The 14031-nt window shown below is 38.2% G+C and overlaps 1 protein-coding gene across 4 annotated transcripts in view; it reads left to right on the forward strand.

Moving 5' to 3' along the window:
* CEP295 (centrosomal protein 295) overlaps positions 1-14031 on the forward strand; it is a 57361-nt gene that overhangs the window by 12976 nt on the left and 30354 nt on the right. For all 4 annotated transcript variants that reach the window (XM_080375603.1, XM_080375606.1, XM_080375605.1 and 1 more), the window contains exons 3-8: positions 1560-1760; positions 3031-3155; positions 4092-4185; positions 9328-9441; positions 10835-10975; positions 12091-12274. In XM_080375603.1, coding sequence (XP_080231729.1) covers positions 1560-1760; positions 3031-3155; positions 4092-4185; positions 9328-9441; positions 10835-10975; positions 12091-12274 — 859 coding nt within the window. The remainder of the gene's footprint in view (positions 1-1559; positions 1761-3030; positions 3156-4091; positions 4186-9327; positions 9442-10834; positions 10976-12090; positions 12275-14031) is intronic.

Consider the following 14031-nt stretch of genomic DNA (forward strand, 5'->3'; position numbering starts at 1 on the left):
CAGCACTTCAGTGTCCTTCTTGTAGTAAGGGACCCAAAACTGAACCCATTATTTGAGGTGCAGCCTCACTGGTGCCAAGTACAGGAGGACAATCACTGCCGCTGTCCTGCTGGCCTCCCTGTTTTGGATACAAGCCAGGATGCTGTTGGCTGTCTTGGCCACCTGGGCACACTCCTGGCTCATGTGCAGCTGGCTGTCAACCAGCACCCCCAGGTCCTTTTCCACCAGGCAGCTTTCCAGCCGCTCTTCTTCTCCCCCCGCCCCAATATTGTATATTCTATTTAGTTCATGAATTATTTTCCTTTTCTCCTGTTTATTTACTGCTAAGTGCATATTTTGCTTGCGGTACCTTCGCTGTTTGTTAGATTCCCTTTCGCATGTGTTGCAGAATCTCTTCTTCCCTGCCAGCTTCACAGTATCTACCATTTTTATTTGGCTGTGAATGTGCAGTTTTCTTTCTCTTGCTGATGTGTCACTAGTGTAAGCATTCATACCTCTTACAGTGTTGCAGGTGTCTTCACAGTGATCAGGCAGAAGAAATAAGGCAGCTGCTGGTAATAGGGAATATCACAGCCTTCCACTAGATGAACTGAATTGCTACAATGTGTCATAGCTCTAAAGGTTTTAAGTACTGTTCCTTTTAGAATGTCTGAGCAGAGTACCTTTATATTCTTCAGAACATGTCTGTTGATCACCTCGTATTCTATTTCTGTTTTGCTGTCCAGCTGTTAGACCACAGGGCTATTTCTCCATTTCTCTTCTTATTGTTTTCTTAGCCTTCCTTTGCTTCGTCCTACACAAGCTCATTGAGTCTTTCACATCTTCAAAAAATACATTATCTTCAAAGACATTAATTTTTGACCCCTTTTAGGCTTTTTTCTTGGTATGTTTTTCCTTTCAGTGAAGAGAATTTTACTGACAAAGTGGAAGACAAACTTAGTAAGCAGACTTTCATTTATCATTATAGTTGCTGATTTTCTTTGAACCATGTTGCATTGTAATAGGAATGAAAAGGAGGTTGTAGGCAGGTGATAGATCTTCTTCTCCCAGATAACAAGTGATAGGACAAGAGGAAATGAGTAGTAAAAATAGCTTCACTGAAAGGGTTGCCAAGCACTGGAACAAGCTGCCCAGGGAAACCATCCCTGGAGGTGTTCAAAAAACCGCATAGATTCAGTGCTTAGGGACATGGTTTAGTGGTGGACTTGTCAGTCCTGAGTTAACAGTTGGACTCATCGATCTTGGAATCTTTTCCAGCTTAAATGGTTCTATGTTTCCAAGCAATGTTTGCATTTTGTTTATCAGTTGTATGTTGCTATTTGGACTTTAAACTGAAACATTTAACTAAAACATTTAACTAACATTAAATTTATTAGTTAATATATTAATTTTTGAAAAAGGTAACAGCAACTGTAAAGTAGTTTCTGGACAGATTGGTATTGGAAAAGTAGATGAGATGGAAAGCTGAAGGGAGGATAGTGTATGTTGTGGAAAGATTTGCTACAAAAAATACTGTGCTTTTTTAAGTTGCTGACAAAACCTAAATGCTATTTCTACAGGTTAGAGAGCAACAGAAGTACATCGCCTTGCAGATAAGACAGAAAGTAAAGCAGAAAAGAGAAGAACAACTGCATCAGCTAGAGGAGGCATTGAGAGCTGAATGGCAGAAAGCACAGGATCAAAAGTTGAAAGCCCTAGAAAAACTCTATTTATCAAGCTTAAGAGCAATTGGTGAAGGTCACCGACAAGCCAAGGAGAATGTGAGTGGAACTTATTAATATTCTTGTCAGATAAATTCTTGATGTTCTAGAAGTACCAAGATGTTGGATTTTTTTAATATTCTTGGTCTTGCAGTCCTAATACCTAAACCAACAGGTTTTTAAGAATGGAAACTTCTTAAAAATGTGTATGTACTTTTTTGCAGGTATCCTTCCACAAGGCTAGGATTAAGTGGTCTGGCAGGCCCGTGTGCTAAGGCTTCTGCTGTGCAAACTCTTGAAGTTATTCTTATTTTTGTTTATGTTAGATTGTACACAAATGATAGTGTATGTCTGTACTTGACTAAATTGCACATGGTGAATCATTGTCTCAAGTATGCCAGTAATATAGTAACTTTTTTTTCTCTACCATGTACCAGTATCTTTTGTATGGTTAAGAAAATACTTAACTCTTGTTTGGGGTGTTTTTTGTTTGGTGGGTTTTTTTCCACTTTGGGTGTTCTGGTGACGTGGAAACTTTTGGCAAGGGCTTCAAAGCCTTTCCCTAGACTGAAAACTGGTATCATTTCTTAATTTTGCACCTATAAACTATTTTCACTTTCTTTAAAATCCGGTAACTTGTCTAAGCTCTCTTTGAGAGAACATTGAGGTTGTTGGGTTGAAATTTTCCATAGGTTTGACTCTGAATCAGGTTTTTAGAAATCAGCAGTGCCAGAGATTTCTTGCATGAGTCTTGCAAACTAGCTTACTTCCTGAATCAGTCAGACTTTTTAACCCAAGTAAAATATCATTATACTTTTCTGTATCTCAGTGTCTCTAAATCAACTTCTTTGTGAAGTCCTTTCTGATGCTAGGATGGATGAGTTTGTGGAAAACTGTGGTACTACTGCCATAAGAACAGAGAATTGCAAAGAAATGTTTCTGTTGATACATGTTTGTTGTAATTAATGACTGAAAAGTAGTAACATGCTTTCTCTGTACAGTTTAGTCAGCATTTGCTAAAATCTGTCAGTGTACTTATATTTCCCTCTTTATCAAAGAGGTGCAGAGAGAAGCTAAAGTTTTCACGCCAATATTTCGTTACGATGGCTGAGGAATGGGGTAAATTTGTTGCTGTTGGTGGTAGAGAAGAAGAGAATAAAGATGGCAGAGAAGGAGAAGTTACTACTTAAAGTGTTTTTACTCTAATCCAGTCGAAAGTAATTTTGAGCTTGTGATTCTTACCAGGAGTACTTAATTTGAAATATCACACTGGTAGTGTGAGAAGTGAGTAAAATCCTGTATTAAGTACTTGAAATATTTTATTGTTAAGGAACCTGACTTAGAAGCTCTGGCAAAGCAAGCAGAGGAAAGGAAACGAAGAGCAGAGAAGAGACATAGGAAAGCCCTGAAAGAGCAGAAGTACCAAAAAGAAAAATTACTTCATGAGCAAGCCCGGTATGCAATAGTTATCTAGTTTTATTAAGCATAGAATGTATTTCACAATGTCAAAAGGTGAAAGACAAAAAATCTTGATGCTTCTTGCTTGGAGCTCTTTTAATCTTGACATTTTATGGGTTAGAGCATTAATGCTCATGGACAAAGCTTGCGGATTTTGGTAAGAACTGTAGTTTTAAAATTAAGAAAAAAAAGTCAAGTATATGACCTGACCTTACAGACTTTCAGTGAGTGGGGAGCTTTTCATCTCTATATTCTCTAGAGTCTAGATTGTTGGCTGAAAGCTATTCAGTGACATAAGAAATTAAATGTTCTCAGGCCAGTTTGTGATGGAGAGTTACCCTCTTGATGAGACGACCTATTGCATTTGCCATGATCTTCCTTCTTAGTGGTTTTGTTTGTTTAGTTGGGTTTTTTTATTATTTTAAGCAGATTGGACCAAACCTGGCCTGGCATGAAAAATGAACTATGTACTCTTGGGGATGTGCTTGAGTAGAGCTGAGACCTGTTGATTAAATACTTAGTTTTGTCCACACTTGAGCAATTAAAATATGTTAAAGTGATACAGTGCTTTCTGAAAACTTAAATGAAAAGTGGGGATTCTGCTTTGTTCTAATTAGAAGCTTGTATATATTAACATTTTTGCAGTACTTCCAAGAAATTAATTTCCCAGTGCTTCCTTCCAGCATAAGTTCTGTTGGTTTTTCAGTGTGCTTTGCCCATCCCTACGTCCCAAACATTTAATTAGGGTACATCTGAATCTGTTTATTTTTAGGTTTGCCTTTTATTTTGCACAGTGCTGTCATTGTTGCTTGAAGAATTTTAATTTTCTCTTTTGTATGTGTTTTGGTTTTTGGTATTTTTGGTTGGTTGGTTGGTTTGTTTGTTTTGGGGGGGGCAACACATTTTTTGTTCGTTTCTGTGTTTTTGCCCAAGACGAACAAATGCACGTAAACATGCTCTGGAAGTGGAAAGACAAAGAGCAGCCAAAGTTGCAAGCTTGCCACCTCCTCCACCACGTCCTCTTGAGGTATGTATCCATGCCATGGTAGTGATCACAATTTCAGGGTACAATGTAATGTAGTTATTTATTTATTGGTCTGACTCCTTGCAACAGGTGTCATGGTTTAACCCTGTCTGGTAATTAAGCACCACACAGCCGCTCACTCACTTTCCCCCTCACCCAGTGGGTTGGGGAGGAGAGTGGGAAAGGAATGTAACACTTGAGGGGTGAAGTAAGAACAATTCAGGAATTGAAACAGAATAAAAATGAAAGGACAATAATAACAGTGATGACAATAACAGTTATAATGAAAAGGGAGAAGGGGTGAGAATAAAATCCAGAGAGAAAGGAAGAAATAAACATGATACACAATGCAACTACTCACCACCTGCTGACCGATGCCCAGCCAGTCCCGGCGCAATGATCCGCCCGCCCTGGCCAGCCCCCCAGGTGTATATACCAAGCACTACGCCCCATGGTGTGGAATGCCCCTTTGGCTAGTTTGGATTAGCTGTCCTGGCTGTGTCTCCTTCCAGTTCCTTGTGCCCCTCCAGCCTTTTTGCTGACAAAGCCTGAGAAGCTGAAAAGTTCTTGTCTTAGTATAAATATCACCTAGCAGCAACTAAAAATATCAGTGCCTTATCAACATTGTTCTCACATCAAAGCCAAAACACAACATTGTACTAGCACCTAAGAAGGTAATTAACTCCATCCCAGTTGAAACCAGGACAACGGGATATCTGAAATTGCTGTTTGCATACTGTAAGGGAATGGTTCAGCAAAAATAAAGAAAATTAATGGAATTATGTGTTTACAGACTTTTTACTACTAAACTTTGGTATTTGTTTATTTCTGAGCACTTGTTACATGTGGATTTTGTTTCTTGTCATCTGAGATGATATTTTTGTGGTTAATGTGTCTTAAAATTTATTGTGATCTCATTTTCATTTAATAGCCACTGTGGTATTAAACTACAGTAATCTTTCTCAGCATGTATGCACCACCTCAGCCTTCTGTCATAATGTTGCAGTAGTAACATTTTTTTTTAGCTCTGTAATGTACTACCTTTTTAGCTGTGCAGGGTTTTTTGTTTTGTTTGGGTTTTTTCCCAATTTCTTGTTGGGAATACTAAATGTAGGGCAGTCTGTTGAATTTTGATAGGAAACCAGTACTTAAGGCTATTTGGGAGGAAAGTAGATAAACCCCTTGTTTTCAGTTCTATACTGTACCCTTTCTGGGGGGACGATGACTTTGTATCTCATCATGCTGCTTTGATTTCAGAGAGATTCTGCATAGGTATAGAAGTAGGATTGCGGATCTGAACTGCAGGAAGAACATTATGTGCATTTTTTCTTTGGAATTAGCTTTTAGAAAACTTGATTTTAATATAACTTCATTAATGCAGAGTTTCAAGTTGCCTTTTGTGTTGTGCCCTTTCAGACTGTCAGGGATATTCAGACCACTGAGAAGAAAAGAAAGGATTAAAGTATACCAGTCCCTCTCAGGGCCAGTGAAGTTACCAAAGCTTTTCCCAGCTACATCCATCATGTTATGTACAGGATAGTGTGTTATATGGTAGGGTTTTGGTGCTGGTGTATCTGGAAAACTGAATAAGGTTTGACCCTTACAGTTTTCAGAATTACTAGGAGAAGGTGTGCCTGTATACTTCATTTGTTTCCCTTAGCACATGCATCTCTGTAGGTCTCCTTGCTGGCTGCCCAAGGGTTTTCTTGCGGAAATTGAATATGAGTGTGAGAACTAAAGCAAGTGTTGTAAGGGAATGGTAAAGTTTGGGTTTATTTCTGGTGAAGTATATGCAATATTGGAATTTAAAACAGATTAGAGAAGGTCCTGTATGATACAGTTCAGGTAAATTCAGTCTTTCATGCTGCTCTTCTGCTTTACATTGTTCCACATGACATGTTCCCAGTATCTGCTGTACAGCAGATGAAGTCTGTCAGTTAAAACTTTGACTCTTCATTTCCTGGTTTTCAGATGCTTGTGTTGCTCAGTTTAGCATTGTTGGAAAAGCTTGAGATGTTGCAGCATTGTTTTCTGGTGACTGTTTAGGATGTGTTGTGTGTTGCTTTCCATCCAAAAAAAACCCCCAACACACCAAGTTTACAATTTGTGACCAAAAGTCAGCTGCAGTTAACGTGCGTATCTGTAGATGATATAGCAGCTAAAACAACACAGTACTATGTAAGACTATTCATCTAATAACCTCAGTAATGCATCTCTCTTTCCATTTTACAAATGCAGAATTTCCTTCTTATACTTCAGTCTTTTTTCACCAGGGCAAGCAAGAAGACTTTGTTCAGGTTTCCCCAGATTCTGGTACAATTGCATTTGCGATTATGTTGGATGACAGGTCTGGGTCAGTACCTTGAAGTATTGCAGAATCATAACTTCCTTTCCTAAAATTTTGCAGTTTAATGCTTTTCTACCCCTGAACAGATGTCCTTTACTCACCTTTTCAGCAAACATGATTTTAGCTGGTTTTAGCAGAGTTTGCAAACATCTGAATCTTCTATAGTAAGAGGGGTTTGTTTCTTTTAAGAAGTTCATGCTTTGATAATGGCAAATTGAATCAACAGTTCTACAGACGTTTGATTTTTGTTGAGGAAAGAGATTGCATTGTTTAAATATAGCACAGTGTGTCAATTTGATCCATGTAGAAACTAGCTGATTTGGAGACTTTTCCCTAATTTTCATATCTAAACCTTTTGTCAGGTCTGTGTTGGTGGAAGGGCCACAGGGTGAAGAATAAAGTTGTTTTCTTGGAAGAGTAACTGAGTGCCATGTACTGCATGGAGTAAATCCTAAGTAATTGAAAGATCAGAGATAATTAGAAGTGTGGCTTATTCCTAGTCCTGTATAAAGGGAGGAGACAAACGATGTTAACTGTCAGTTTAAGGGGTGGGTTGGGGACAGGAATCTGGGGATTTGTCTTGCAAGTGCCTTACTCAAAAGGCACTGAATTTGAATTGCTTGACTTTAAAACCTGTGAATTACAAGGTCATCTGCATAAGCATGCTTATTTTCTTGAATCAGTTTACATAGAGAGCTTATGAAACAACTATAATCATAATCTGGCGCTCTGTTGCAACAAAAATTGAATAAAATTTCATAAAAGGAAGCTAGGGCAGTGTTGTGCTGTTCATTGCAGGATTACTTAGAATGTAAGAAACATTCTCTGGAGGTACTGCTGTTACTGTTACTTTACCCAGTTACAAAAAAAAGTGTTTTTACTCTAGATACATTGTCATAATCAAATTTAATTTTCAGAAGGATGGCTTAGGCATTGAGGCCTTATTTAATTAGACCAACTGTTAAGTTACTTAATTGAAGTGAAACTGTAACCACCATTTTATTGACAAGCGTCACAGAGTTCTTCTGAACTTAATTTTTTATATGATCTGTAAGATTTTTATGTAATAGAAGTACAACCTAAAAATGTTACTATACTCTTCTTGAGAATTCATAACACTTGTAGAGTTGTTGGTTTCTCTTTTTTTTTCATTTCATGATACATTGCTGCTCCAGTTTTGCCAGATTTTAGTATAGAAGTATTTACTTTTTTAGGAAAGGTAAAAAAAAAAAAAAGAGGAAGTGGGAATTACAAAACTCTTCATGGAAATAGGGGTGGATTCTTATCTTCCATGGTTCTACCATGTGGTGTAACAAAGTTGCAAGTATTTTTTTCAACCTAAATTGCTTTTGACATTAGCTGTAGCCTTCAAAATAATTCTTACATCTTCACAGCTTTTGAATAAAATTCTGGACATGTGGTTGATTACATGGAACTATTATTAATTACTGATTTGTTTTACTTTCTTTTTTAAATGATTCAGCAGACTGAAGTTTAATTATACATTCTGAAAGTAACAAACTGTAGGTCAAACAGTCAGTGATCTGGCTAATGAGGTTTAGGCATGGGACTTGTCTGTTTTCAGAGCTATAATTGGTATCTGCAAGCATTTTAATGTTTATCTGTTTAAATTATGATTTATTAAGAAAGTTAGCAATTTTTAACCAGCATTATGTACAAATAAAAGTTAAATTCTTGATGGCATGCTTTTATTTGTATATATGTTTGTTTTTTTCTTCCTACTAGCATAACATGCATTTGCTTAAGAACCATAAATTACTGAAGTTCTGTTGGTAAGGCTAGAACTAGTTCATATCATAGGATTTTAATTTAAAGATGACTTTTTCTACCGTCTTTATAAAATAGCAAGAGAGAATCAGTACTGAAATTTTCTGTGCCTCATCTTGTGTACGGATAAGTTTAAGGTATTCCTGAGATTAATGCTGCTCTTTGTGTATGTGCATTTGTTTACAGTCATGCTAGTTTTAAACTGCTTGGGCTGTGAAACTTGCTGGTTTGGTTAATGTGCGTAAGAATCCTTTCTTAGGGGAAAGCTTAGAGAAGAGGAAGCTGAAAGAAAATTAGTGGAGGAGATGTTAGAAGTACAAAGGCAGGGCCTACAGAATACTGAGTTACCTAACCTGGCTACCTTGCAACTGAGAACATCAGGGTGAGCTAAAGAAGAGGGAGGGTCTGGTTGCTCAGTGTGCAGACTCTTTCAGACAAGAGGAAATGTGGTTGTGTACCCAAAACTTTTTTTAAAAAATAAATACTTGGCATTATATGTATAGACACTTTTCAGTTAAGTTATGGAAAATGGTCAACTACTAAATTGGATGTAATGGTTCTGAGTTTCATGAAGAAAGTCTACTTGAGAAGTGTTATTTTGCTGTTGGGTATAATTATATTGTAGATCTGTGGTTGCCCTGCTTTCAGGTGAGTGGCAGCTGTTATAAGTGGCAATTGTATTAGTACATTAAACTCAAGTACTTTTAATTAAGGTAATGCTTTCGAAACACACACACACACACAAAAAAGGTAGAGCTCTTGATGAATGTCAGTTTGTGTGGAGGAGGTTGCCATAGGCTGTTGGATGCTCTCAGTTGTTAAGTCCTCTAGATCTGCATTGTGCTGATATTAATTATTAAATGCATGTAAAGTTTTAAACAATATTTTCAGGAGAGAATTTGGGGAAAGTGGCTTTCTTTTAATACTAATTTAAGTATACAGGTCACTTGTGTTCTGTTTGCTTTGGTAGAGATACTGTGATACAGCTGTATGTGTACTTTTCTTCCTAGAATTTTGAAGTGAAAAAGAATTCTGCAGTGAAGCCCTATAGTGCTGACAACTTTTCTGTTACACGTTACCATATTTGCCAGCCTTACGTGGACAGAGAGGTGAATGGTGATCAGGTGATTATCTCCAAGTGTTTGTGATACTGCATCCGTATATCTATCTTTGTTGCGTACAGTGTTCTGGATATTAGCAATTCAGTTTTCTGTAACTTGTTTAAAAATACAAATTTGCATAAAGCAGCCATTGCATGTCTTAGAATCGTAGATGGGTAAACTTGTGAGGCCTGACATGTGCTCAGTCACTTGTGGGATCACACCTGACAGTCCTGCGTGAACAGACCCCTGGCATAACATCAGGAGACACAAATTTGTGGCCTATGCTGAACTAATACTTGCCATTGCCCTGCTTTTTTCTTTTCCCTCCTTTTTAGCTATGTATTCTCAGTCTTTATCTCGTGTTTGTATCTTTGTGTTCATCTGTTCACGGCGTCAATGGCTTCAGCTTGCCAAATGGCAGATGTCTTAATTTGGGAACAAGAACTATGGATAGATTTTTGCCAAATGGCAAAGTTTACTCCAGTTTACAGTACACTCAGACAAAAATCAAAGTCAGATCAGAAGAAGGGAAGGACCCTGAAAAGTGAGAGATGGAGCAAAAGCTTAACTTTTAGAGGCAATTTTTTAATTAAGGTAATGCTATTGAAAAGTGAACTGAACAACAGTTTGGTTTATTGGTGCTGTGAAACCACAATCTTAAGTTCCTTCCTGTTCTGGATCAACCTCTTATAGATTAGAAAATATCAATAAATGTGTTTTTGTGAATGATTTTCTTCAGTGCATGAATGAATACTTCATGCCTGAAGTTTTAGGTTTTCTTAACATTTGAAGGACTAGGCCACAACAATAAGAGGGAGATAATGTGGTTTGCTTAGCTTTGTCATGGAAAATTCCAAAATGTTAATCCTTATAGCCTTGCTTATGTGCAATGATTTTTTAATTATTTTTTTTACTTATTTTTTAATTTTCATGTGTTAGTAAGATTTTTCTTATTTAAAAATTGCAGATTGTTTCTGGTTTCCCAAATGAGAATTAAAATGCTTCTGGATTCCCCCTCCCCCAGGTTTAAAACAATGTAATGAGGATAAAAGTAGTCAATCTGTAATATTGGCTATATTGTTCATTTTAGTTTGTATTGTAGGAAAAATAACCACTCTGCTATAACAAATAAATCATACAAATGTCTGTCCTATGTACAGCTTGAAACTATAACATTTTGATACCCACACTTAGGGAATATGTAAATAGATGGTTTTTAATTTTATTTTTCAAAAGTAAAAAACTAGTTTGGTCCTGCTTGCAACTAAAAGTTGTAAATCTTTAAGGGTGTTCATTGGCATTGTTTGTCTTTTTTAAAGTGCTTGTGCTGCAGAATTACTCGTTTATTTATTGTTACATATGCTTTAAACTACCACAAAGAAATTCATGGACTAAACTGTTGATTGACTGCCAGCCAGATGCTCGGTTAGCAGCTGAAGAAGAAGGAAAACGTTTGGAGGAACTACACAGAGAGGCAGAGAGGGAGAGAAGAGAGCAGCTTGAAAAGGCACATCTCAGAGGAAGTCATGCCTTGAAGAAGGTGCATTTGGCTCAGGTAGGCCAAGTAGTTGTACCTGTTTTAAATGTCAAAATGACCAGTGTTAAGTAAGTTAGAGGCAGGTGATTAGTAAAAGAATTACAGTTACAGGAGGAAAATTGGTGGACTAAATGAAGTTTTCAGAATGTGTTTTAAAAACGTTAAACTCTTGTCTGCTTATTTTGGCTATCTGGAAGGAGGGAGAATGAAAGAACGTCCGTTTTCTTGTTATCTTAATGTTTGACCAACTATTAACCAGCTGGTAGTAATCAAGCTGAATTTTTTTAATGGGTGATGAGCTCTACTTTTCTACATCAGCTTTTAGTTGGAGTTGATTATTCTGTCCTTCAAACTAAAAAAAACATAATGCATTCATTATGAAGAAGGGAGCAGAGTGTTTTTGTTTTATTTTTTAAACCTTTTCAAAGTTTTTACCTAAAGACTCAGGTTCTGTTACTGTTTAAGTCTGGAAATACTGAAATTGTTTCCTTTTAAGAAGTAAAAACTGAACTATTGGTAAATACTTAGAAGTATGCTCTAAAATTTGTCTTACTATCTGTTACCTTTACAAGTATCTTTGGAGGCTTGAAATAGCAAAAGCTTCCTGGTTTTTAGTTGAGAGATGATTGGCATTGTATGAGTAACCTAACTAAAAGGGGAACTATGGGGATGTTACTGATGCTTCTTAAGTTAACAGGAAAAAAAAAAACAACTAAACTTCAAATAAAGCTGTTTTTTTAAATAGCTTTCATATACAATTGTGGTGTGCCAAGAGTATTTAGTTCATGTCTTAAAGTAGGAATTGCTGAACTATATACTAACAAAAGTTGCCAACGGAAGTACTCATTTACCTTGCAAAACAGAAGATTAAATTCTGTTGAGGAAAGGTTGCTTACAGGAGTACAGTCAGATGTTATTTAACATCAGATCTTCTAGGTAGTATTGATGACTGGTGTTTAAAGGTCACAGTCTTCACCTGAGGAAGCATCTTCTCCCTAGAATAAAATTTAACTTTAAACATTAAGGATTAAACAAACTTCATGGTAACCAAATGGAAGTATTTTATCAGACTTGACATGGCTGCCTGAATGTGAACATGAACTGCTTGTGTTATCCCTTTGTTGTGCTGGAAGGAGAGGGAGAGGCTACTGAAAGAACTTGAGCAGATGCAGAATATGGATCGGATGCACAGAAGACAGATTGTAGCACAGATGCCACCTCAGCTTTTTCTGCCAGCATACAAACGCAAGGAACTAAAAGAAGAATGGCAGAGAGAATTGGAGTTTGCATTTGAGGATATGTACAGTGAAGACAAGAGTAAGTAATTTGTTGGAGGTTGCTGAATCTGTTAGGCCAGTAGAGGAAAGGCTGCTGCAGCTGCCCGTTCCCAGGTCCAGCTGGCAACAAGGGTGTGTGTGTATTCACAGTAGGCACACACACAAACAGGCTTTCAGTACACAGACACACAGCTGGCCGCACAGGCCAGCACAGAAAACAGCATGCTCATTAAGCACAAACAGCACAAATGGCCTCGTCCTATTTGGTGCCCTGGCTGGTCAGGAGGCAGGTGTGTTAGTGGCATATATGTCCATATATACAATACGGATCCCTCCAGCACTTGATCTTAGACACTTGGTCTACCCAGTAGTTGTCCCCTGCATCCCAGGTCTCCACTCATTACACTGTGCATCCCACAGTAACAGGTCTTGGACACCTGGTCTACCCAGTAACTCATCCTGGACCCTGTAGTGTTCCAGTTACCTCGCATGGCCACGTGTGCTCAAAGATGTGCTATGGACCACTCGGTAAGTGGCTTTAGACTCTCACTGTACCTAGCAGCTGCCCCTCGATCCTTAGTCTCCACAGTTGCTGGCTTCTGGACATGTGAACCCCCAAGGCCTGCTGCTCTACTCCAGTTGTTGCTACACAGACCCAGTTGGGTATGTGAATGTATGCACAGACATGCACATGCTTTGATCACAGTGGTAACTGACATTACTCAATCTACCCAGTAACTGACCTTGGATCCTCTTGTCTGCATTTAGCTCTGAGATGCATGCATGTGTGCTGGCATTTCTTAATTGACCCTGGGACCCCACGGTCTCCCCTGTAGCTGGCTTGGATGCTTGGATCTCATGCCTCTAGTAGGCAACTTGCAGATCTCCTGATCTCTCTGGTATCCAGCTCAGTAACTCCTTGACACCTAGCTCCTAAGCCTCTTATCATTCTTGATCTCTAGTCTGGCTTGCAATTTTCTAGCCACTGCATGCTGATACTCATACCCGTGTAGTATGCGCTCATTCTGGTCACTGCAGTTGGTAGCACTCTGGACACAGGTGCCCCTGTGACTTTTGGTCCCCACTGCAGTTGATGGCCCTTACATATGTGTACATACACATTCATACAAAATAGAGGGTTCCTCTACCCAGGAAAACAGCTAGAAATTGAATTTAGTGAGAAGACAGGGCAGACTGTCAGGCACAGTGCACAGTCAGTCAGGTGTTCTGACTGGCCCATTTTATCCCCTTATTCTTACATTTTTCCTCACACTTGTTCCTCCCCAGACCAACTTGATCCTTTCCTTTCCCTGTCTTTTGTTCCTCCCCTAAATATCTGTAATAAGCATACAATCCCAAGATTATCTTCCCACACATCCCACACCACTGTAAGGTGTTGGGAAGGTGATGTGGGAGAACTGTGGACTACGTCTTCTAGGATTTCACACCTTGACCATGTGGTCAGTAGCTCTCCTGTAGCAGCCCTGTGAACAGCCAGGTCAGGGTGCCTCTCTTTCCTGCAGTTTTTGGGATCCTGTGTCTTGCTGTTCCTGTGCTGCTTTTTTGTGTAAAGATGTGCCTTTTATCACATTATCTTATATTCTGAAAGACAGCGTGTTCTAGTAGAAAACCCTGTAGCATTTCTGAATTGATAGCTAATGATCTATACAATTTTGAATCGTGTGTTGGAAAAAAACCCAATAGTTGGTTTAAATCTGTTGTAAAACAAGCTATTGATATTTGAACCTCTCAGGGATTTGTATGATGAGTGTAGTCTTGCAGTGTTGTTTGCTTTTT

Source organism: Falco punctatus (genome assembly GCF_963210335.1).
Source record: "Falco punctatus genome assembly, chromosome: 2".
Classification (NCBI taxonomy): domain Eukaryota; kingdom Metazoa; phylum Chordata; class Aves; order Falconiformes; family Falconidae; genus Falco; species Falco punctatus.